The sequence below is a fragment of the Convolutriloba macropyga genome, chromosome 6 (genome assembly GCF_964194025.1).
Source record: "Convolutriloba macropyga chromosome 6, txConMacr16.3, whole genome shotgun sequence".
Classification (NCBI taxonomy): domain Eukaryota; kingdom Metazoa; phylum Xenacoelomorpha; order Acoela; family Convolutidae; genus Convolutriloba; species Convolutriloba macropyga.
Genome location: NC_134473.1, coordinates 53,065,737 through 53,091,340, shown reverse-complemented (window position 1 = coordinate 53,091,340; position 25,604 = coordinate 53,065,737). Strand labels below are relative to the sequence as shown.

General features: G+C 36.4%; 3 protein-coding genes across 6 annotated transcripts in view; 2 read left to right on the top strand and 1 right to left on the bottom strand.

The window, feature by feature from the left end:
- LOC142341758 (uncharacterized) overlaps positions 1-13,041 on the top strand; it is a 30,460-nt gene extending 17,419 nt beyond the window's left edge. For both annotated transcript variants that reach the window (XM_075392951.1, XM_075392952.1), the window contains exons 3-5: positions 8,657-9,031; positions 9,268-9,332; positions 11,482-13,041. In XM_075392951.1, the coding sequence (XP_075249066.1) occupies positions 8,657-9,031; positions 9,268-9,332; positions 11,482-11,520 (479 nt within the window). In that variant the 3' untranslated portion in view covers positions 11,521-13,041. The remainder of the gene's footprint in view (positions 1-8,656; positions 9,032-9,267; positions 9,333-11,481) is intronic.
- LOC142341755 (protein XRP2-like) overlaps positions 1-25,604 on the bottom strand; it is a 525,423-nt gene that overhangs the window by 192,085 nt on the left and 307,734 nt on the right. The gene's annotated exons all lie outside the window — the stretch shown is intronic.
- LOC142341757 (serine/arginine-rich splicing factor 4-like) overlaps positions 1-25,604 on the top strand; it is a 340,718-nt gene that overhangs the window by 51,602 nt on the left and 263,512 nt on the right. The gene's annotated exons all lie outside the window — the stretch shown is intronic.

Below are 25,604 nucleotides of genomic sequence, written 5' to 3'. Positions count from 1 at the left end.
ATTTTCACGTTTGACTTCTGACTTATCGCACTCACTGTTTCAACTGAATGGATTTTAAATTCTTTCACGCGTTGAATTGCGCAATAAAGTGAGTACGTTCAAAGTCAAAAGAGCAAAATCAAAAGATCAAAAGAAACAGGATAAGCATATAAAGCCCGGTCTTTAAGTCATAGTGCATTAGGTTATCAAAGTTCATTAAAGCGATTGCTAGCTGGCGTTAGTATTATGCTTATTAGCGTTCATTTTAGAAGCTGAATAAAGTGTAGTTTTATAATCTAACCGAAGATTCGGAATTTGGACACCAAATAAAAAAGTTTTTACTTTGAAAAATTCAGTCAATTTCTATCTTATTTTCTCTTTCTGTTTCTATCGCAATGCGCGTCAAGCGGGTCAACGGGGGCTATTTTCCGGCAATTTGCGGGCTATGTTTTATGATGGTTTACAGCTATCACTAGCATTCTCGTTCATTTCTAAGTTTTTCCGCTTTGAAAACTGCTATATATGTATACATGAAATATCAGTAAAGTTTATGCGACGTGTTTTGATTAAAAACAAAATATAGAAACACGGTTGATGAACCGTAATTGAGTTATAGGTGTGATTGGGTAACAGTTGTTAAGGTATGCTGAGCGTGAGAATAATCATATGATCCGTTATGACGTTGTCTCCGAGGCATATATCTTCACGACTCGCTTCGAATCCGACATTCTTTGAACATTCCAACACAGTTTCAAAATCTAAGTTTTTAAATAATGTGAAAGCAGGATCTTCTTCGCGTTTTATCATCGGTTTGCAGGAGATAATAGCCTTCCCAGTATTCCGCTTCAAAATGCGGTAAATTTCTTGCAGGTACTTTTCCAAGGGATGTAGGAAATATATAACGTTGACGGCTAAAATTCGATCGACACTGTGATCTTTAGGGAAAATGTGTCTCATATCTATGCAGTCGGTATCGTATAGCTCAAGCTGTTCAGCTTTTACAGCCGTAGAATATTTTTGTTTGAATTCAAACATCATTTTCTCGCTGATTTCAATTCCCACTAGACGCTCAAGTCCTTCGAATTTAAGCAGTGCCTCCATTACAAAACCGTGGGCTCCCACGCCAATTTCCAACACTGAAAAATAAGAATTTCGAAAAATTTGGAATGGGAAAATGGGAATTATTTGCAAAAAGGTTTCTATATTATTTTCTATTTCACTGACAAGGTAACCCAGTTTTTCCGCTGTGCAGAACGCGTTTATCTGCTTATTAAATAATACCTGACTATCTTGGACTGTTTCAAAAACTGACAGTATAATGAAACAACCGGAGCTGCCAAACTATCTCGGCGATTTTAGTCACTAGATACTGCAATTGGAGTGCGGGCGTTTAAAATTAAATTAATAAATTTGATTGTATTTGATCCTTAATCTAGCTCTTGTCAATCACATAGCGCCAATTCATTGGAAAGATTATGTTGATATTTTTTGAATGTTGTGGAAAAAATGCTCGTCCATTTATAAGAGGGGCCTTGAAAACCTAAAACACTATTTTATTTAAATTTTGGTTTTTACTCTGTGCCTTTTTTGGTTCATAAAAATTTTGATTAGAACAATGTAGACTCTAGGTTCTCCGATATCAAAAAGACGCAACAGTTTTTGGTGTTTTAATTCTACTGTCATATACATCATTGCATTTTAATTTGAGATAACTGAAAATATTAAGCATTTCTAAAATCTCTGCAGAAGCATGAGTTCTCATATTAGATACGACCAATAATATTAGCTTTACCGAAATCATGCCAAGCTGGCTCGGAGAATATACTGTCAAGTATATTCTCCGAGGCGACTTGGCATGATTTTGGTAGGATTGGCGACGTAATGGGGACTTGCCTCTGAAATCGAATTGAACGAAGTTTGTTAAGATTTTCTATGCCACCTGAAAGTAGTTTTTGATAAAGCAGGGTTTCTTTCTGTTTGAGAAAATTCCGCAAAATTTGTTTGTTTTTTTATCTTTCAAGAGATTGATTTGGGAGTATTTGGTGCCGTATTTTGGAGGCCAATAGCGGAAGTTAGGCAATGCGAGTGGACTTCGACTTCATTTATTACCTTAACATATAGTTTGTTTTCCACGTTTTTCGTTGAATATATCGCCAATATCGTCCCTTGGGCGCAGAGATATGTTAGCTTGAGTTTCCCCCCTTTGTATAGAGTATTTGAGCGGAAACTGTAACCTGATGTTACCGTGGATCAATTTTCAATTTACATTATGGAATAATTTCTGGATTTTCCCAAATTTCAACTCTAAATCAATGGCGGAAGTTGACTAAAAGGTTTTATTACTTCACTTTAATTAAATGTAAGTATTTGTCTGTAGTAAGCTCCAATAACATCATTTAAAGCACCTAAAAGACTGTATAGCCCCCTCTCACAAGACGGATGCAACATTCTATAATTAACCCCAATTCGTTCGACTGAAATTTGAGAGCAATTGGTCCGACTTAAGTCGGTTTTTGTAATTTTTTTTGTTTGTTTGATAGTTTGTTTAGTATACACTGTTGATTTGTTCTGGACTACTTTTTGATGGAATTCTGAGGCGTGGAAAAGTTGTTGAAAAATGGTTCAAAATAAAGAATTGAGCATCTGAATTAAGCCAATTGTAACAGAATTGTTGTGAGTTGTCTGATATTCACCTGCTCACCTCACAATCAGATTAGATACATAAACGTGAAGAATTTTAACTTGACACAATACCTGTTTGTCCCGGAAGAATTTGGCTTCTATCCACTGAAGTTTTGCATTGTTTGTAGTTGATTGATTCCATGTAAGTTATGGCAAATGACGCTACTGGACTGAAGCTAGGTTTGCGCATATTTCGCATGACCCTTGACGATGTCATTATGAAGTTGTGGTCATCCATGTTGGGCTCTCTGCCTTCGATCAATTGATCCATCCGAAATTTGCTTTGTGAGAAAAGAAGCTCGGTATCTCTTACTGGTTCACTCATTTTGAATTCGCGCTTCTCGGGATTTTCTAACTTTGGTTACAAGTTTCAAACTTGCTGCAGCCTTACTTGAGCCAAATTTTCTTTTGATTAGATAAGAACCGATAGCAATGAATGCGTGGTCACGAGGGTAGCTAATTCTTTTGAGTTTTGTGGCGCGTCTGTTTGCCTTATTTGGGTGTCAATTCTATTATCTGGGGGATTAGTGAGGACAAGTGTCTTTTATGCGTCAATAGTTAAACCTAAAGTAAAGAGTTTTCCATCTGATACGAGTGTTGATATTGATAGCAATTAGTCTGTCAATAGATCGGCATTGTGTATTATCTGATAAGTATTTGGAGCTTTGGGGTCAAGTTTTTAGTTCACTTTGGTTGCGCTCAGCTTTGAAATAGTTCGAATAAAAAAATTCTGATTACGTGCTTTGCTTCATGGTACGTTTTCCAATAAAAAGGACTCATTAGTTGCAAAATCCGATTGTTGATTAAACGAAGCGTGAATAACATTGCTTGGTCCTGTTGCAATTTTGATTGCTTAAATTGAATTGCGATGTGTTGTCGAAGATACTCGTTTTGCTTGGCTGCCGTACATTTCTCGGCTAACCAACGAATGAAAGACTGTGGGTGCTTTCATGAACTCATTTCCATTATTTAAACAATGTAAAAGGCTTTGCCAATTGAAGAGTTTAAAGAATTTGAGCAGCCTTTTCAGAGTAGCCTAAGAAACCAGATTGCATGTCCACTCAATTCCAACGGCTATAATTATTCTTCGAACTCAGCTTTTGATTGAAAGTTTTTGGCTCCGTGTGGTATACTTAGAAAATTTCTGAAATGATCACTCCCAGTGAGCTATCAATTTTTCAAACTAGTTTTCATTGCGAGAAACGCACGTTTTTTTAGTGAATTCTCGGATATCTCAAAATATTTTAGACCAATAGCGGATTTTTCTATTGCTAAATATCAGTGTAATTAATAAATACAAAAGGATTGTGACAGCTCAGTTAGAGTAGATCACTTGTTACTATTTTCATTTTTGTGAGCCCATGTTTGGATTTTTAAGTTAGATTACAAGAATTTAGAGAAGAACAGTTTGGATTCCAGAAAAAACCTGAATCATTATTTCAAATTTTTTGTCGTTTCTTAATGAGAATGTTGCCCGTTTTTCTTTTTGTATTTTCTGTATTGAAAAACGGGAAATTTGACTTAATACAATTTATCTTTGCAGTTTTTCCATAGTTACTTTTAGCAGTAATCGTTTAAATCTATATCTGGAAATTGACGGCTTCTATCGGCAACAGTGTTTTTAGTAGCATGTGATGCATTCGAAACAAAGAATATCCTACGTTATCGGTGGTACAACATTTTCTTACCTTTATAATGAAGCAGCTATTTGACCCACGAAGCAAAGTTGATATCTGTGGAGTCTTAGAGCTATGAATTCTTTTCTCACAATTTTATAATTTAAGTTCTATTTTTCGAAGCAGTTTCTTTAAGCACCGAGCATAACATGTGCAGTTTATGTTACTGCTCTTGGAAATTAATCATAGGAAGCTTTCAAAACAAACCTTTGAACGAATTTTTGCAAAATTTGTGTAATCGTGGTAGATTTTAAATGCTCTCGAAAAAGTTTGGAGCAATTGTAAACGTATTGATCTTTTTTATGAAAAATTTTCGTTTGTCCGTTGTGATGTTTTGAGGTACTTTTAAGCCTCTGACTTTTTCGGCTTTCGTTTCTCATTCAAAAATGACAGCAACTGAACTCAATGAGCTTTAGTTCACTACTAAAAAATGAAAAGTGCGCCAAAATTGTTGTTTTTTCACTTTAAATTTGACAGCCGGCATGCATCTTCACTGGCGGCTAATATAAAGCTCCTTTTTTTAAAAAAATCATCGTCGAATTAAAGTTTGTTTCGCTTTACATCATTTGCCGCCTTTTCAAAATTGTGCTTGAAATCCTTTTGAATTCTCTGGGCTAGTTTCATTCTTTGCTCATTCTGCTCAAAGTGTTCTTAAGCAATGGTTGCTCATAAAAAACAATCTAGAATCAACAGATTCAGTATCAAAATTTGAAATTAAAATAAGAACAGGATGAACCCATTTATCCTAATTTTTGCCTGAAATTCGCTTGATTAGTATAAATTAACTTCTGTAATCGTTATTATTATTATCGATACTAGCCACTCTATCCTCTCATTAACACAAACGAAATCAATAGTTCGCATGTTTTTGTGCGCATGTTTGTACGCAAATTCGCATGTTTTTGTACAATAATTAATACTTTCCTTTTCTCTCAATCCCAATTGGGGTTATGGAAATCATTGGTTGCTATGTGCGGGGTTTTGTTTAAGGAGAGAGAAATTTTATGTTAATTTCTGTAATCACTGTATTTTTTTTTTCATTTTTGTTTTCATTTTTGATACGGCATTGGTTCCGTTAAGATACTGTAATTTTAAGTTGTTAGTAGTAGCTAAGCAAAGCAATCTTGATTGAACAAAATCATTTTTGTAAAACAATCCAAAACAGAAACGAGATAAACCCATGAAGTCAAATTTTAGATGCGTGTTACTTGAACTTTGATCTTAAGTCTTAGTTAACATCTCTAATGCTTTGGCATTGATAATAGCCCCTGTATCCTCTCATTAAGAAACAGGAATATCTTCACTACGAAATCCAATCAAAATAGTTCGCACTTAAAAATGTTTTTGTACAACAATCAATTTTTTATTGTTTTTGTTACTTCAATCCCAATTGGTGTTATGGAAATCAATGGTGGCTTTTTTCGGCAATCTGCCGGGTATGTTTCTAGTGGTATATAATAACCTCTAATGACGTCTTTTGAAGCCCTCTTAGTAAATTTAAGTACTCACCTTCACCCCACCCCCGACTGAAGCAGCCCGCAATAGATTGGAGCTCCCACTACTCGTTCGAGGGCAATTTTTCCATCGTTAGTCGGTTATGTTTGGTATTTCAATACTGAAGTTAAGATTAGCGGATACTTATACTTTCAGAACAGCTAATTTATTGGAATCTAAGATGAAGCAACCAATTTTAGCTTTTTTAAAAGCTGTTGTCAGTTTTTAGTGTTAGATAGCAGAAAACATTTTGACCGCCTTCGCTATTTCTACTTTTTCAACCTTTAATAAGGACTGTTAAACATTGAAATGAAAGATGTCAGGTGCTAATTTAGTAGATTTGTTATTCAAAAAATCAGCCTGTACGAACAATTCGTTCCTTTTGAGGCACCCATACTTATCATTGGAAACTATGGCTTACTACAACGGTTTACAACGGCCCTTTGATTTGAAATGAACAATTCTCTGTTAAAAGTTTCCTCAGAAAGGAATTCATATCCTCAATGCGAGTTTTTTTTTGCCTGAGATTGACCGATAATACATCATTTTGCATTTCTTTAAAGTCTCCCGGGTTTCTTCAGCTCTGCGTCGTTTCTAGCTGAGATTTTCACGACTGTTTGCACTACATTAGTTTGAATGTCTCAAATTGCTTCTAACTCAAAATAAGCCCTTTGATCATTCCAAAATACCATCAGTTGAAATATATGGTGCATCTTGGGAAATAGCCGAGTGTGGTTGACTTTCGAAATTTGTCTTTTAAGAACGAATTACTCTGCTGATGCACTCAAGGGAGCTTGCATAATTCCATCAATGTAGATTTTGATAATGCACTTAACTACTCTCTGATTTCTTTTAAACCGGGACTTTCAAAAGTTTTTGAGTCTGCAGTGAAGCAACAAATCGAAGACACTTAATAGAAACAGACGTAAGCTAAACATATCATTTCTGTTTTCTTAAAGTATTCCAAAAATGTTGTTGTTGCAGAAAATGCTACTGAATATAAATATGAATCGCAATATGAATTCTGAGGCCATCAATCCATTCAGAATTCATTCCAGGCCTATTTTTTTGTTTGAACCAAATTTACACTTCTCGCTATTGGTTTTTTTTTGTTCACATGCGTCATTTTGACCTTGATTTTTTTTGTTTTTTTTTAATCTATTTAGAAATGGTTTTCCCAACTCACTCATAGTCCGTTCTAGGTCTAGTTCATTGTTTAGTCAATGAAAATTCTTTTTGACTTGTACGTCAGGACTTGTCCTGCTATGTTTTTTATTTCGTCTAACAGATTTTTGTTTCGTCTTGCTCTGACTTCTTGGAATTGACTTTTTTAATGACTTCAGTGACTTTACTGCTTCGCAGATAAAATTTGTGTTCGTGACGTCATTTCTGCTTTTAGGTTAATTGCGTGACTTACCTCACTAAAAAATGACATCTGAACTCACTTATGGAACTTTAAATTTTATGAACATTTACTAATTAAAGGCCAATAGTGTGCATCTAAGTAGTGCCAAACTTATATGCCCTTATTCCTGAGTAATAGAGTCTTGAGTTTTAATATCGAATATTTATTTTGAAAAAGTTCCGTTAGGGTTTTTTCCTTGTAGAGCACATAAGTCGCATAAAAATCTCAGTTCGAATCTAACCCAAAAAGTCTAATGGTCTATTAAAAAGCTGGTGGTCGATCTGTCAACATTATTTCTTTAGTTTTTTCAATTCAAGGTAGGCCACAAGCGTCTATCGCGGCTATTTTCCGGCAATCTGCCGGCTATGTTTGGAGGAAGTCAAATGATTTTCAAATGGTTTCCCACTATTTTTCTCTTTCTAATATCTGTTCTTTTGTTGACCAGTAAACAAAATTGTTTATCAGTAATACAAAAAAACTCATTGGGTCATCGGAGCTTGTTCCAAAAGACAGAAAATGAGCTACTCTTTTGATCTGAAATTCCAACAGGGTTTTGTTTCTGGGTTTTTCGAATACAAGAATGCAAGATATTGATATATCCTATAAAGGAAATCAAAATAGACTTCTTTCGGATTGCCTCTACCAACGGCTAATAATTATCTTAATAAACTAACATAAAGTTTGTATTAAATATTCGTTGAAGTAATCTTATTTGTTGAACTCAATCACCACAATTTTTTCAATTGAATTTTTTAGTGCTATTAATTTAGACTGCATTTCTCTGTAATTTTTGGAGTTTGATAGCATTCAGTTTTTTGGCTTTAGTAAAATTATGGTTCTTCTAAAATATGCCCGAAAAGAATGATTTTGATAGATTTCCAACGCCTGAAAATGTTTTTTTTTCTCGATATGCTGAAGCTCCGGGGCAATGCTGAAGCTGAATTGTTCCTTTTGCGGAGTTCTAATTTTTCTATTGAAACGGCATTGAAGACCTTGTCTTGTTGTCAACATTATAGGGTGGTACAGAAGTTTGAAAAGCTTTTGAATATATGTGCCAGTTTAACAAAGAACCCTCGCTCAGCCTGTTTCTGCTCTAGAAACTGTTCAGTTCGTAAAGCATTTCTTACTTCAGGGTTCAAGCGTGAAGTATGAACCTCTCTATCAATATAAAAAATTGTAGCTGATTGCCTTCAAAATATACAACCCATAAATAAGCATCAGTATATAAAAAAACTTGTCATCGTTTTCGTTTGTCTTATACGGAAACACTTTTGCCTATTAGTTACAACTTCCGTTGTATTAGTTAGAGATCAATTTTGTTAACTTTTGCTCCTATGTCTTTTTGAGGGAAATTGGAGCAATCCGCGCGGGCCGGTTATATTTTATTGCGTGCACCCTTAACGGTTTTTGACCCTTAAAGGGAGTGGCAAAAAGGAAGGTGATAAAGAACCGAACCCGGATGTAGTTGTTGACAAAGATACTTCTGTCTCAAGCAGTGACAAAAAGAGCAGCGTTAGCAGTGGCGATGTCAGCTATGAAGGGGAAACGGAACCTGGTGAAAAAAGTTCCTCTGGCAAAGGTAAAACAGAAGAACAAAGTCAGAAAGCAACCGAGCAGCAAGTTTCAAAGGAGCCAACAGAAACAGCGGTAGAATCGAAAAAGTCATCTAAAGCAGAGGGTACTGTCGCATCTTCCGCATCCACAAAGGGGAGTCAGAAATCAGAATCGAAAGTGGGTACAAAAGGAGAATCGCAGAGCAGGCGGAGGAGTTCGATTTTACAAGACAATGAATATGGTGTATAATTCTTTCTTCTGGCTATCACCCATTGTCTATCAAATAATTGCTATCGAAGCTTCATCGTCTCTTAAAAAAGTTTATTGAAAGAAAGTTTCTAGTGTGCGATTTATTCAGAATGATGCCTCTAGTGGCCATCAACTTTGATCCTGCTTTTTATCAGAAAGGGTTTTTTAAGTGAAAGGTTTTCTATATCGAAATGTTGGAATCTTTTATTTTGCATGTTGCATTTTTAGGTACAGAAAACAGATCGCGGCCCTCGGATATAAAGGAAGAACCTGAACCCGAGGAGGGCGAAGAGGTCGTATAGAATCTCCCGCGAACAATTTTTATGGCTTCTTGCTCTACTAACAAAGTCTTACGTACTTCTGTGTCTATTCTATTTTAAACTCTAATATGTTCTGTCTGAAGCCTCTAAACATTTTTTTTCATTATATGAAGCTGGTTGTGTTGAATACCAAAACGTATTGTAAACTGTAATTGTGTTGAAACGAAACATTTTTGGCTTAGAAATTCATTTGTTTTTAATACCCGCCCTCATCTTCTAGCCGCCTATTATTGCGCTCCTATTTTTTTTTACAATTCAAAGAATATGATTTGTATTGGGACGCTGTCTTTTTATTACGACTCAAAGAGGAGTATTGGAGAAGTCCCTTTTTTAATCAATTTTATTGGAGTAATTTTTGAAGCGGGAAATGAAACGCGTGAAAAAATTTGAGTGATTTTGGCACTGAACAAAAGTGAAGAGCGGAGCGAAAGAGTGGTTTTGTTCAGAGCGCTGTTTTTGAGAGAGCGAGAAATTGATGTGTGAAAAAATTTTTTCTAAGCGAGCGAAATTTTTTTGTTCACGTGCGGCTTTTGAAAGCAGTTTTTTTGCAACGTTTGATGGTTTTGAGGTTTGATTGTGATATTGTATTAGTTTTAGGCTTGTTTTGATCGGAATTGAATGTTTCAAGTAGTTGATATGAGTTTAGTGCTAATTTGGAGATTTTTCATCAGTTTTGCTCATTTTAAAGGCGAAGTTTAATGATTTTTTGCCTGGTTTTTGTTTTAATGCTTTAGGTGAGATTTGAATAGAAGCTTGTTACTGAAGGAATGTTCAGATACCAATTGACTAAAATTTTTTTGATATATATCATTTTTCTTAGGAAAATTGACAGAAAAATTGAGAAATTTCTAACCATTTTTCTTATTTTTTGCAGTTTTTCTTTTTTATCTTAGACAAGTTTCTTAGCCTTTTATGACTTACCCATTGTTTTGCGAGCTTTCGATTGCTCTAATTGCGAAGGAACTTTATTCGGCTTTATGTTTCCTTGTAATAATAAAAAACTCATTAAGTTTTTCTAGTTTTTTTAGTTCAATTTGTTTTTGAATGCCGTTTCTATTTTTCCTTAAATTTTTTATGGCATTTGTGGAGGTTCAGGTTTCACAATAGTTGTTCTAGTTGTTTTATCATAAGTATGGGCAATTTTCTCCTTCGAGTCGTTTCCGGAATTCTTCCGGCTATGTTTTTAAGATCTGTTAACACATTTTCAGGATGTTTAAAGTCAAATTGGAGTGGTGATATTGGTCACGCCGAAACAGGAAGTGGAGCGAAAATGCGAGTGGTTTTGCGGCGTGAAATTTTTTCGCTCTAATTTTTTCGCTCTTATTTTTTTGGAAACGGTTTTCCCAATTCACTCATAGTCCGTTCTAGGTCGAGTTTTTTGTTTAGTCAATGAAAAGTTTTTGAATTGTACGTCAGGACTTGTCCTGCAATGTTTTTTACTTCGTCGAACAAAAAAATGTTTCGCTTCACCTCATTTTGCCGCTTTTTCAACATTTTGCGTGAAATCTTTTTGACTTCTCTAGCCTAGTTTCTCTCTTCTCTCCTTCTGCTAAGTGATTTTGAACATCAGTTGCTCAGCTAAGCAATTCAAAATGAACAGAGTCAGTATTAAAAAATTGAAGTCAGAAATAGAAACGGGATAAACCCATGAAGCCCAATTTTAGATGCCCGCTATTTGAACGTCGTTCCTATAAGTCTTAGTTACCATCTCTAATGCTTATTGGTATTGATAGTATCCCCTGTAGCCTCTCTCTAAGAAACAGAAGTATGTTCAACTACGAAATGCCATCAAAATAAATCGGACTTAAAAAAATGTTTTTGTACAAAAATCTTTTTTTTGAATATCTTCTTTTCTTTTAATCCCAATCATGCTTATTGGAATCAACGGCGGCTATTTTCCGGCAATCTGCTGGGTATGTTTGATTTTTCGTAATCAAACATACCCAGCGAAATAAAAAACTTGTCCTCAGGATGCTCGTTGCGTGAAAATAAAAATGATGGATGCGTGACTATTTAATCTTATAACCTCACGGGTGTTACGTAATACTCACTGGTCACGCTCAATGTTTATGCAATGATAAATTTCATTATGCGATGATGTTTATGCAATGATCTGTTTCAGACGACGTCGGAGAAACCGCAGCTTAAAGGGAAGGGCTGAAGAGACGAAGACCACAAGGGGCCCTGTTATAAAGGAAAACGATGAACAGGACAAATATGCCCACCTCTCAATACTACTAAACTGCGTTCTCTTTCTGTCTCTCTCTCTCTCTGACCTTAAGCGGAACCACGTCACTTTTTTAAATGTAATATAATTGAACAATTTTGCAAAACTCACTTCTTATATTTCTCTAGTAGACTTTCTTTCACTTCTTATGTACTATCAACTATTATGTAAAAGCTAAATATGTATTTCCAATTGCACTGTTACTGACCTGAATTATGAACATCATAAATTTATGGTCTTAGACCGATTGCAAACATTGCATTAATTGGTAATAATAAAAGTAGTATATTTGGGTTTGATCTTTGAACTGCTCAGGAATTATAATGTAACCATAAATTGAAAAGACGCAATCTGCAAAAGTTATCGAAACCTAGCAAAATTGCAATTATATTGTTTTGAGAATTATTTTGCTGTTTTTTTTTTCGCGAAAAAATTGCATTTTGTTTCTCTTACATGTATGATTGCAGAAATATTGTTAATGAAAGATTTTTGCAACCCGTTGAAGTGAGTGCTAGGAATATTGGCCGATAGGGGGGTTTAGCCGACAAGGAAGAAGTGAGAAAATTAACCGAGAGTTAAATTCTGAATGGTTGACTAATTTGATCGGGAATAATTATCACTAGTTTTGTCCAGCCATTGAAATTGGTGCGCAGTCGGGTCGTAGGATTTAATGCTTTTTTGGTTGTCGGCTTAAGGCCCCTGTCGGCCATGTCAGCGATAGCTGTTCAATTGGGATGTCGAATATTCAAGTCACATTATGTAGCTGCCAACGAGAGCTTTACGCGGAGGTACAGAAACTTCCAAAAGAATGATTAAGTAAGTGATCATCAAACGTTAAAACAACTTGAAAAAATCTGGCATACAGCTACGACTCGAAGATGTTGCTTCTGCACTAATAGACAAATTTTATTGATGCTTTGTCAGGATTTACAATTTCTCTTGCCATCGAAATGTTATCAAGCCAGCAGCAGCACTTTTGAACCAAGAATTCAAAACTAAGAATTCGAAACTAAGAATATAGAAATAACTTTAAAAAAATCAATTGAAGATGTTAGCAAAAGCGCAATGGAAAATTTTTGTACCAAGTCTTAGAAATCAAGAATGAGATTTTTGATAGCAGATTTGGTAATTATTTTGTGGGAAAAATTGGCAATGAGTTCTGCTGTGATAACTTGACTGTTTGACCAACCTCGAGTATTGATTGACTGTGAAACATGCAATAGTATTTGTTCGTTAAATGCTTCTTTGTACCTGCCTCAACTGAAAAGTACTATCTCTTTTTACCGGACATTAGATCTATTCGATTATTGATTTGTTATTCCAGTGTAAATGATGTCGTCTACAACCAAGATTCCAGCGCGTGTGTGCAAAATGAAATACATTTTATAAATTGCAACCAAGTATTTGGATAATATGAATTCTCAATGCACTACTGAAAAAAGAATTTTGCATAGAGCGTTTCTTTTCATGTTCGTTCATCAAATGGGTTTTAAGAAACGGGGTTAACTGGTTCTTGAAAAAATCGATGAAATGGCGAGAGGGGTTTCATTTAAAAAGTATTCGAAAAAACATGAAAAGCAGAAATCGTGGGTTTCTTGGGAAATTAAGACAAATTTCAACTGTATTTCAGATTCTACAACCCCAAGCCATACAAAATTACGCAATAAGTTATCCAACGCTATGAAAACAGTAAACTCATGTGCTATAATCCGAAAATGAATCAAAAAGGTAAAAAAAAATGTTTAAAGCTGCTAAAAATTGGATGAACGGGAGAGCACTTACCATGCTTTAAGTTGAATCTAAAAATCAATTATTTGACAATTATATGTTCGCAGGTACTACAATCGGGAATTTTTTCAAAAAATCTCGAAGATTGGAATGAGAAAACTTTTACTTTTCTGATTACTGACGAAGTTGTGCGAGAAGGTTTTTAATCAATTTATTAGCCCTGGTTATATCGGTGGTTCATTGCAAAAAGTATTTGTGATTGCGCTCAAAAAATTGATGTTTTGAAGGACAGTAAATAAGCATAATTATATTGCCTGTTTTTTTCTACTTGCTAGAAATTTTTGACAATCATGAAATTGAAAGCCCTTTCGGGATATTTATAGTCTTTGCAAAAATTATCTCCATTTAATGAAAATATGCTGTTAACAAAGTCTAGTATAAGAGAACTTCTGTGCGACGCGGAGAAGATACGCAAATTTGCACAATTCGTGCGAACCATCATAGCAGCGTTAAACACCAGAAAGGTACTAAACGTCACATAAATTCGTCATTCTTAAGTAGCTATACATTGTCATAACTTGGAACTTTTAAGGTCGAAAACCTTTAAAATAGGTTTAGTGAACAAGGAAGGCAAGAGCTAGCTTGAGTTCTCAAAAAATGTTTGTTCTATCAAGTGTACGTCAGCTGTTTTTCGGAAAGGGATAATTGTGTATATAAGAACTTTACCGACAAGAAAAGAATACAGCGTAAACGAAGGCTACACAAAATCTGAATACATGTCTGCACAATGGTCTGGAACTTGTCTGATCAGAGGTCGCTTAGGTCTAAGACTGTATGATCAGAGGTCACTTCGATCGCAGACTGTATGATCAGAGGCAGTTTCAAGCGCAGACTAACCTGATCATAGGCGAGGCCAAGTCAAGCGCAGTTTTTTACTACTGACAGATGTCTCAGCTAAGAGTCAACAATACAGTAGAATTTTGATCAGAACTCACTGTAAGTCTGATGGGGGTGATCATAGTCAAGCTAACCAGCTGATAGCAAAGGCCGGTCCCCTCATGGAAAGATTTAGAATCAAGCATATACTATGCAATTTATGTACAACCATTCCGCAAAAGAATTTGAATACATTTTAAGAAAGAAGTTCAGTTTAAAAGTAACGTTGAGAAAAAAGTTCATGTCAAAATTGAGTTTCTCGCTGTAGTAAAGGAATTCTGCTGCCTCACAGCCATTCCAAGCACCATGGAGGGCTTGAACTGGCTGAACTTGACATATCAAACGGACATTTGCGTGATTATTAGCCTCGTTGAAGATAGTGTGAGCGGCAAGTTTCAGTATCGCAAGGTAAGTAATATCTACTGTTAATTGATTAAAGCAAAAAGAGTAAGTAAGTTCTGTTTTCTCGTCATTTTCTGATCAGCAAACGTCCGGAAAATTACGAAGAAAGGAAAGTGATCTTGATGAGTTTTGAACCAACGAGTGCATTTTCAATGACGTTGTGATATCCCTGACTGTAGAGATACGATTCGTGTCACAAATCCACTTAGAATTTGTTGAATGGATTCGAGGTGCGAATCCAACTTTTACTAAGTTGTGGGATTACCACTTTTAGATTTACTTAGCAATCGTGCTGCGATTACAGACAAAATTATTGAGTGTGGAATTCCTCATCGAATCCGATAGGATCGCGCTTAGTGCAAAACAAAGTAGATTAAAGCAACTGAATTCAATGACAAGATTCTAGAGAATGAATAGATAATCAAAAGTAAGAGATATGAACAAAACTGAAAAGTTGACTTATTAGTCGGCGGTAAATTAATTATATGTGAAATGTGACTTTTAGCCTGACAAGGGCAAACTTAAATTAATTTAGTACTAAGTAATCAAACATGAACTTAATAAGGTACAACCGTACCACATATCCTCTGCTCGAGAGAAATTTTTAAACTGCAATAGTGTAAAAATTTTGAATAATATTAACATATGTACTGGTTAGTATAAATAGTAACTGCAAATGAATGATGACAGGGCAATGGAAATGAGGGGCTTAAACTTAGAGAATATAATCAATGTAAACTCTCAACATTTACTGTAAAGCACAAACAGAAAACATAAACTGAGGCACAATCGAAGTGCGAATCCACGAAAGTAATAACATTGAGAATATTGATACACATGCAGCATCAAATTTAACTGAAGAAATTGAGACACAAACGCAAATAAATGGTGAACATTAACACAAAATGAGCGTACAAGTGATACGAATCCATATTTAAATTAAAAATGAAGGATTATTTAGTTTAGAATTAACACAAGCAACAATTTAACAAATTAAACATAATTGCTTGTAGTTTAAATTTGATTCTCGGCGTCAAAGACGCTCATACTTATTTCTCTCGTATAGTCCTTACAGTCATAACTCTCGGGTTACCATGTTCCAACAGGAGGGGGTGCGGGAAGACTTACTACTTGGAGCTCATAATAGGTCGCTGGTGCAGGAGGTTGAGCTGCCTCTTCTTGTATTATTGTCGCGATTACTGGATTTTCAGGCTTTTGCTTCTTACGTGCAGGGGCGGCAGAGTCGTCGCTAACTGAGCACACAGAACTTTCGAAACCGAAATAGTCGGGGGCGCGTCGGGTTCGTTTATTTCGGGACGTTGAAGGTGATGCGTTGGAAGATGTTACTGAAGACGCAGCAACAGAAGAAGCATTCGATGTGTTGAGGGTTGCAGAAGTATTTCTAGAACGTTTGCCTCCTACGTGGGGCCTTTTTGGTTTTCGAGATGCCATCGCCTTTGAAATATTGCTATTAGCGGACGAAACTCTCGAGGCCGCGTCTGATTGGGTCGGGTGGTGACGAATTTTGATTTCCCCACGGAATTTCTTTTTGAGCTCTTTGGTGTGCTGCAAAATCTTTTCCTCCGTGGTTTTTTCATAGGGGAGAGGGCGGCGTTTTGCATACTCCCAAACATCTGTGTTGCGTTCTGCGCGAGTGCCAAATTTGGCGATATCACTATTTCGTACGCAAACTTCGGGTACTCCAGGTTCTTTAATGACTGTGGTAGTATCAGATGTTCGTACGACTCTACTACCCGTTGCTAGAGTCTCCCGTATTCCCCGAAGGTCCCGTTTTGATCGCTTCGTTACTTTGCGGGCCAATTTGAGATCAAGTGACTGTTCTGTCCGAGGAATGGGGTTGTTTAATTTAGGATGCACAATAAAACGGGAAATGGACTTATTTTGATCCCCATTGTAGCGGTGTCCCGCATCCACTTGTGCTTTCTGCATTGCCTCTTCAATGAGGATATCACTACGATCTCCTGTGACCCAACCGTTTTCGTCAAGATAGTCTTCTACTGGGACGGTATCAGCATCTAAAAAGTGATGAAGAATATCTTCATATGAAAGATTAGATGACTTTGGAACTGTACTTATATTACTTAGTGGCGTGTTTGGCTTTCTTCCAAAATGTGCTTGGAAAGGTGTTACGTTTGTTGTCTTTCGTTTGCAAATACGTAATTGATAGACTATTGACTTTATTGCTTCTTTAATTGTGAATGATTTATTTCTATTATCTAATTTCATGCAGCTTAAGCGTCTTTTAATTGTTTGTATCAAACGCTCTACTAATCCTATAGCTCTATGATCATTAGCAGGGGCAGTGAGTATGTTAATGTTATGTTGTTTACAGAAAGTTTTTACTTTGTTACCAATTAAACAACATGCTTGATCTAGTCTAATATTTCGGGGTACACCATGTATGTGAATGTAGTCATCTAAAAATTTAAGTACATTTGGTCCATTAGCTTTTTCAAATACTTCTACAGTGGGAAATTTGGAAAAACGATCAATACATGCAAGAAAATAAATATCTTGATCTTTTTCATCTGTAATGGGTCCTCCAAAATCAATTTGTATTTCTTCTTTAGGCTCTGTACATGTCTGCAATGGTTTCCATTTGGACGCCCGAACAACGGGCTTAAGATTCTTACCGATATCAGCACAAGGCTTGCACTGAGCCGCCTTGTTGAGGATTTCTCGGTGCATGTACGGCCAGAACGCGTACTGCCCGAGAGTTATCATTCCCCAACGGGTGTGTTAGATGGAGGCTTTCGAAGACTGCGTCCTGAATAGAATGAGGAATCGCCACCCTTTCAGCTATACAGACACAACCCGAGCGGACATGGAGGTCTCTCCAATAAGACTGCATGTAATGATTCACTTCCTTACATCTTTGGGGGTCGTTCTGGAGGATGCAATCAAGTACCTCTTTAAGGACGGCATCTTTGCTTGTTAGAACAGCCAAGAAGCCTTTAGTGAATAACTGTGTCAAGTTATTTTCAAAGACTTCTTCTTTCGACAAATCCAAGTTTGGTGAATTTTGACCCTCGTTAGAGGATCTCGTCGTGTTCACTGCTGAATTGTGGATAGATTGAAATGTGACTCGGCTGTGTGTAGGAGGAGTTTGTGGGTTGGATGTGATGTTGCTCATTGTGTTAGTGGAAATTGTATGGATATGTGATGCGTGTGTAGGGATTTCTGAACAAGTAAGGATTGAAGTTGAGTTTGAAGTATTATTTGAACCAGATTGGAATGGTGCTGCGTTTGCAGAATTCTCAAGAAGCAACTTATTTGTATTACGATTTAAGGCAGAAAGCAAATTGGAATAGTTTGTTAAGCGAGGATGCGAGGCACGTGTGGAATGTGTGAGTGACGCTGTTGAAGTGCTGTGATTGGCAGTTTTGTGGTGTGGTATTTACGAAAATTGCAGCAATAGCGTCACGAATGCGGGTAATTGTTGCTACCGCAAATTCCTCATCGTCTTTGTTTGTAACTTTTGCTTTTTGATTTGGTTGACGGGAAATGTAATCTACCAGCCCCATTTTTGCACCCGGTATATGTTTGATGTTAAAATCAAAAGGTAAAAGACGATCTATCCAACTTGTTAGTCTACTTTTGTAGGATTTATTTGATCGATGTTCTTTCATAATAGAAAGTAGTGTTCGATGATCAGTAATAATTGTGAAGGATTTGCCAAACAAATAATGTTTAAAATATTCTACAGACCAAACAACCCCTAACAATTCAAGTTCATTGACACTATAACGTTGCTCGTTTGAGTTGAGGAAACGAGACGCGAATGCAACTGTATGCCAACCTGTAGGTTAGCGTTGTTCTAAAGCTGCTCCTAGTCCCGCTCTAGAAGCATCGCATTTGATTCGCGTCTCCAAGTGCGGATTATAATGTGTATTTTCTGTTGCATTTGCGACTTTATTTTTAATTGCTTGAAAGTGAGTTTCATGTTCAGTGTTCCAAACAAATTTTGTGTTCTTTTTTAGTAGTGGTCGAAGAGGGTGGCGCAATTGGGATAGATTAGGAAAGAATTTTCCTAAGTAATGGATAGAACCTAAAAATGATCGTAGTTGTTTGAGATTATTAGGTGCTGATAGGGAAGCGATTGCCGCTGGTTTTGACTCAAGTGGTGCAATTCCTGGTTGACTAAATTTATGTCTTAGCCATTCGATCTCGAATGGCTAAGTTTTAGCGAAATGACATTTAGGTAAGTTTATTTGTAAAATGTCCTCATCTAATTTCTTTAAGCGTTTATATACTAATTTTAAGTGGTCTTCTTTAGAACCACGGCTAACTACTATAATGTCATCTAGGAAACAATAGGTATTTTGGAGTCCGACTAAAGTATAATCCGTTACTTTCTGGAATGCTGCTGGCAAATCAGTTAATCCATAGAAACCGGTAATAAAGCGATATGTTCCAGTTCTCTCACCGCTAATAATTTTGAAGTTACAATGCCGAGCCGTTTCCGGGTCTAATTTGAGTTGACTGTATGCGTACTTCAAAACCAAAGTTGAAAAATATGCTGTTTCTTGTGAAGCGGATGTATTCAAATTTTGTTGAATTGTGTCAATTAAATTATCAATATTTGGCATTTGGTATTTATTTTGGTGGATGGATTTATTTAAATTTTTGGAGTCTAGAGCTAGTTTAACTGTTTTGTCTCTTTTTATTGTAATTACTATAGGTGAAAAAAATTTGATCTGAACAACTGTTTCATTTTATTATGTGTTTTTCGTCAAGCAATTTTTTAAGTTCTATATTAACTAGTGGTTGTAAGTTAATTGGAACTCGTCGTCCTTTTTGATGTGTAGGTGTAAATTCCTTGTGAAATGTTGATTTGACTGAATGTTTTAAAGATTTACCGATGCGGGTGACGAGATCTGGAAAATCAAATGCTATCTGTTTCTTGATTAGTCATTGGTTTTGATCAATATTTGCAACTTGTTTCAACTGAGTAAGAGAAAGACCCAGCTTTGGAAAAAGATCTTGTCCAATGATGAATCTGTGACCGTCTTCCACTACTGTTACATCAACGCCCGTGGCTATCCAATCATTACATTTGATTGATGTATTGATCACGCCAACAATCTTGATTATATCACTAGAGAAAGTTTTCAAGTCATGTATTTCTGGTGACTGTACCCAATAGCTTTCATTGCACCCGGACACCACTGTGTCTGCTAGGCTTTTGTTTACAATAGTACATACGCTTCCCGAATCCACCAATGCCTTGGTTTTTGCATTCACGACACAAATGTCTAAATTTAATGGTTCCACCTTACGAGCGTTATTTTGAATTGAAATCGCCGCTACACAATTATCATCGTTATCATCGTAGTCCGAGTCATAGTTCGCGTCGTAGATGCTCTGCTGCTGTAGAAGTCTATTTATACTATTGACTTGATCAGCCGCTGTTGCTGACGTACCTACTGTGGCCGCCTCTGAAACTGAGTCATCTACATAATTCACTCTGGGTTTGGGTTTAATAGGTTCTTTGTTTTTTCGACAAACTTTTGCAAAGTGGTTGGTAATTCCGCAATTTTTACAGTTCTTGCCACGGGCAGGACATTTTTGTCTATGAAATGGGACCAACCGTAGCCACAATTTGGACAAATTGTTGGCTTGACAAACTGATTTGTCGGCGCTCGTGATCTATTCCACGATCCCTGAACATTATTTATCGTCTGACTTGTAATTTCACTTGTAGTTGTCAAAGCTGGAGACCCATATTTTTTTAGTTGATTTTGTATTCCCATTTCAATGTTCATAGAAATTTAAAGAGCTTTTTTAGCCGTTCGCGTTTCTTTTAACAGTTCTCTTTGGATTTCGCCATCTTGCATATTAGCTATGAAGACGTCACGAATGATCGACTCCTCGTGGCTTCCTAAATCGCAATTCAAAGATAATTCCCGAAGGCAACCATAAAACTTTTCCACAGGCTCGACCTTCCTTTGCTTTCTAGTGAGAAAAGTGTAACGGTCAAATGTGATGTTTAGTAAACACTCTATCAAGACTTTCCCAGAGAGCCTTTGTGGTTAATGGATCAATCTGTATATTTGGTTCTTGGGAACCAAATATTCGTCGACCCCCAATTCCCAAACTGTGATACGTTAAGGAGACGGCTTTGTTATCACAATATTTCCAGGGTTTTTCACCACAAAGTATACCTAAGAGTTCTATTTTCTGACAATGGTTTAACCACGAGTTCTTCAGCTGCTCATTACGGATTCGTCGGTCTCGTTCGCTTTGAGCTGTGCTGTTTTCAACGTCGGCTTCGTATAAAGGCTCTGGAGGTAGAATAACTTTGTCTGGCGGATCTTCAAGAAGAATATCAATTGAAGTGCCTTCTTTAGCCATGATAGCTAATTTCAGCATGATCTGCCATCGATCCCATCGCAATGGAGGTTCAAGTGTTGGTTTTTCCCAAAAGGGCTAGATTCCCAGGAGTGCACGTTCTTCAGTTGCTGACTGCGCCATGTGATATCCCTGACTGTAGAGATACGATTCGTGTCACAAATCCACTTAGAATTTGTTGAATGGACTCGAGGTGCGAATCCAAGTTTTACTAAGTTGTGGGATTACCACTTTTAGATTTACTTAGCAATCGTGCTGCGATTACAGACAAAATTATTGAGTGTGGATTTCCTCCTCGAATCCGATAGGATTGCGCTTAGTGCAAAACAGAGTAGATTGAAGCAACTGAATTCAATGACAAGATTCTAGAGAATGAATAAATAATCAAAAGTAGGAGATATGAACAAAACTGAAAAGTTGACTTATTAGTCGGCGGTAAATTAATTATATGTGAAATGTGACTTTTAGCCTGACAAGGGCAAACTTAAATTAATTTAGTACTAAGTAATCAAACATGAACTTAATACGGTACAACCGTACCACAGACGTGTTAGCTGACCGAGCTAAAATCAATGTAGAATACCACATGGCTTTCGCTTTTTCTTCACCGATTGCATTGCGAATTAAAATTTAAAGCAGATACTTAGTTTTCCGACCGAAATAAAGTAACCGCGTTTTTTTATTAAAAAACAACCATTAGTCTAAGAAAGACAAACGCTTAAAGTTAGTGATATAAAGGGGAGAAAAGAAAATATTACAAGCGTTGTTTTTGCTTCGATGAATAAAATTTACAGAAGTAAGAAGTGCTTGATTAAAAGTGGTATGCCGACCTAAACCAAACAACCAAGGAACCAAAACACACGTAGCACATAATTAGACTATTTCGTGATCTAATTGAGATTTTGTATGCTCTTGAATAATCGATGGAATGTAGTAAAAGACATGATAAAAATGGAAGATGGGAAGGAAACAAAGATTGCGTATGCCGATCCTCATTATGCTGAGAGTGTTTTAAAAACAATTGATCAGTTCAGCCCCTGTTTGATTAGGAGAGCGGCTGACCGAACTGAGAAGAAAAACAAAAGGGAGAGGAAAAGATTATCTAATGTAAATAGGATAGATTGAAGAATCATGTTTAAGGCTGCAAATTCTCCAGACTAGCGGCTGGCCTTATGCGCTTTAGTTCGATTGGTGAAAATAGAAAATGCTTTAGTTTGATTTGCAATAAGAAGACAAAAGTAGGTAAACTAGTGAAGCAGAGCTGAGGATTAACCTTCATACCACTGAGTTGCACGATTTTTGTGCGTTCTGTTAGTTTGTTGGTCTTTTTCATTTTGTTTTGCGCCGTTAACTGCATAGACCTATTGATAGAAAAAGCTTTTACATAGGAAAAAAGGAAATTGTCCGAATTAGAAACGAACCGTAGTCGCTTACGATTTGGTTAATTCGATTTAGTGGCTTTGCAACTGCGTTGATGTGCTATGAGTTTGGAGTGCCTTGGTGGAAGGCCATTACATTGAATTGGTATTTTGTCGGCGTTCTTCTTTTTTTCTTACCAATGATCTGTTTTTACTTGTATTTAATTAGTAATTGTGGTTCATTTTTCATTTTTTTCGTTTTTATGTTGTTTTTTGAAAACAGTTCTGCAAATGAATGGTTATTGGTGTGTTGGGTGCACTGGGGCCTTAGCCTATTATGTCCTAATATTCAATTTTTTTTGATCAGTTACTAATGCCTCTAGTCTGTTTTGCTGAAAAAAAATTGAAGTTGAATGAGATGATCAAGAGTACTTTTGCACGTGCTGAGTTGTCATTGTCTTTTTTTGGTTTATTAAGTCTACGATGGACTGTATCATGTTTTTGGTTCCCCAATTAATATAACCTCTTTCTAAATTAAGTGCATTTCTTTGACCGGTGGTATATTTGCTTCTTCGTGGAGTTTTTGGTTTCAGTACAATCTTGGTTTTCGGAGGAAAATTCTTAGAGCTCCATTTTGATTTTTTTGATTTTTTTGACGGGCGCTTTGGAGTGGTCTAGCCAGCAGGCACTTGCGCACAAGAACAAGAAGGCGAATGAAAAATTTGTTGACTTGGAGCAGACTTTCTGCATTGATTTTTAATTTGCATAGCCTCCAGAGTTGGAATATTCTGCTGTTTGCTCTTAGTACTAGGTTGTTGCAGTGTTCTATGCACTTTCAATGACGGTTGAGAGTGATATCAAGGAATTTTATTGATTCTGTCTTACCAGTGGGCACCACTTTGATGTTCAATTTTAGCGCCAAGTGTTTCTTTGAGGAATTTTTGAGATTGAGTTTTGATCTTGATTTTGAATAAATCGCACCAGTTAAGAAAGATGTTTAGCGATGATTGAAAAGTTCCTTGAATTAGTTTTGTTGAACGTGATCTGTAATATAAGGCAAAATAGTCAACGAACTGTGAGATTTAGGCTCTCATTTTGGGAAACCGATTAAAAACTTTTACTGATAGCAGAGTTTATCTTGACGTATACGTTTGTCTCTGATAAGAAAGAGTTTTACACTCTATGAGGGATACTTTTGGCCCTATTGAATTTAGTTTATGGATCAATCCAAGACTCATGGAAAGATTTAGGATCCACAATTACACAATTTATGTACAACCATTCGTTAAAAGAAGTTTAATACATACTAAGAAAGAGCTTCAGTTTAAAAAAAAGTATTGAAGCAGAAAGTTCTCGTTAAAACTGAGTTTCTGTTCCTGTTGTATTAAAGACTTCTTTTGCATCCGGCGCACTCAGCCATTTCAAGCACCATGGAGGGCTTCTACTGGCTGAACTTGGCATTTCAAACAGATAATGGATCGGATACATGGCTAGCCTCGTAGGAGATGGTGTGATCGGCAACTTTCATTATCACAAGGTAAGTAACAAGTACTGTTAATTAATTAAAACAAAAAAAATAAATTTTCAGGATATTAAATGTTTGATGACGTTGGTGGGACTCGAACCTCATTGTGTGGATGTCAGAATTTTAACCGATATTAGTGCATTGCACTAAGTTTTGTTCTGTTTTTGTCCTCATGGAAAGATTTAGGATCACTGTAGATCAAGACGTTTGTATGCAAAGCTGTCAAAATTAATATGTTTGGTTAAAAACATATTAGGCATACTCAATTAAAATGTTTCCGCACTTGGCACTTGGATTTCCTTTTCATCAGCCATTCTTTTTGAATTGGATTTTGCTTAGTTAAAAACGAGATTGAAAAAACAAATTTTCATGAAATGAATATTTTATAGCAATATTGAGAGATTTGTTCAATTCAAAATCAATTTCTGATCAGACTATTTTGAACGCACTATAGTGTAATCACCGGCATTTTCGAGCTCAGTTCATTCAGATCAGAGGCTTTTTTAAGCGCAATTCAGTCTGATCAGAGCGGACACTAGTCTGATCAGGGGTGACATTCCAGCTCACAATAGTCTGATCAGAGGCAATTTCGAGCGCAGTCTTTGGGATCTAATTGCAGTCTTCAAGGTCTTCAGTCTGCGGACGTCTTTGCACCAGAAAAGTGTCAAAGCAGCAGTATTTTTGGTTAAAAATCTGCGAAACGAACAATAGAAACGGGGCGGAGAAGATTGTATTGTCTGCTACCTGCACAAGGAATCGTACGGAAAATGAATGTGAAGTGACAAATTCTTGATCATCGGATGATCACACAACAAAAACATTTGTGAATAAGTAAATAAAGCAACATAGTGAAAACGTGTTCTGTAGTTTAGTAATTGACTTTTAAACATTTCTCCAGCTCTTTAAATCGAATGCGAACGGATGTTCTAGTTATTATAAGGTCTCTGCACCCAAAGCGTTTGTTTGGATCAAAAGTATTTCTCCGTTCACTGGTTACCAGGAACGTTTGTTTTACTCATTTAAAAATAAATGCATTTTGCTCTTCTTCACAACATAGCTAAATAGTTGCCCTCTTCTATCGTTAAAATCGCCTATGCAAATAAAAAATAGATCAATTTGATCATTAAATTGTCATGATAAAACACAAAACAATCAAATTTTAACTGAAATATTTACTCGAAGTAACCAACATAAAACGTCAGACACATGAGGCGTTTCTTTAATAACCTTTCTCAGTTGTTTAGCATTTCCTTCCTTACCGCCCTCATTTTCAGGAAGCAATATTGAAGGAAGTGCGGCACTGAATTTGTCCGACAATTAACTCACACGCCAGGAAATCAGTCTTTAAGTTCACCCGTTAAGGGCCGGACCTTCGTGTAACATCAGGCCGTGTTTGTTTGCGTTTGAATGAGAACGTCACCATCCGAAATGGCATTAAGTAAGTACTCTTTGCCAATACTCCAAGTGTCCTAGTAGCGAGTACATGCAACGCAACCCGATAAAGTGGGGCCCTGAAAAAGGGCGGCAGAAAGGTTATTCTTAAAGAGCGCCTCACATGTGTCTGCCGTATTATGTTTGTGTTCGACCCGATAAAGTGCCTCTACTTGTATGAACTAAACTTGGAGGCCCAATACGCACTCGTACATATTAACAAATTTGTTCGAGTGCAAACCCTGGACAGAAATGTGAATGTGAAA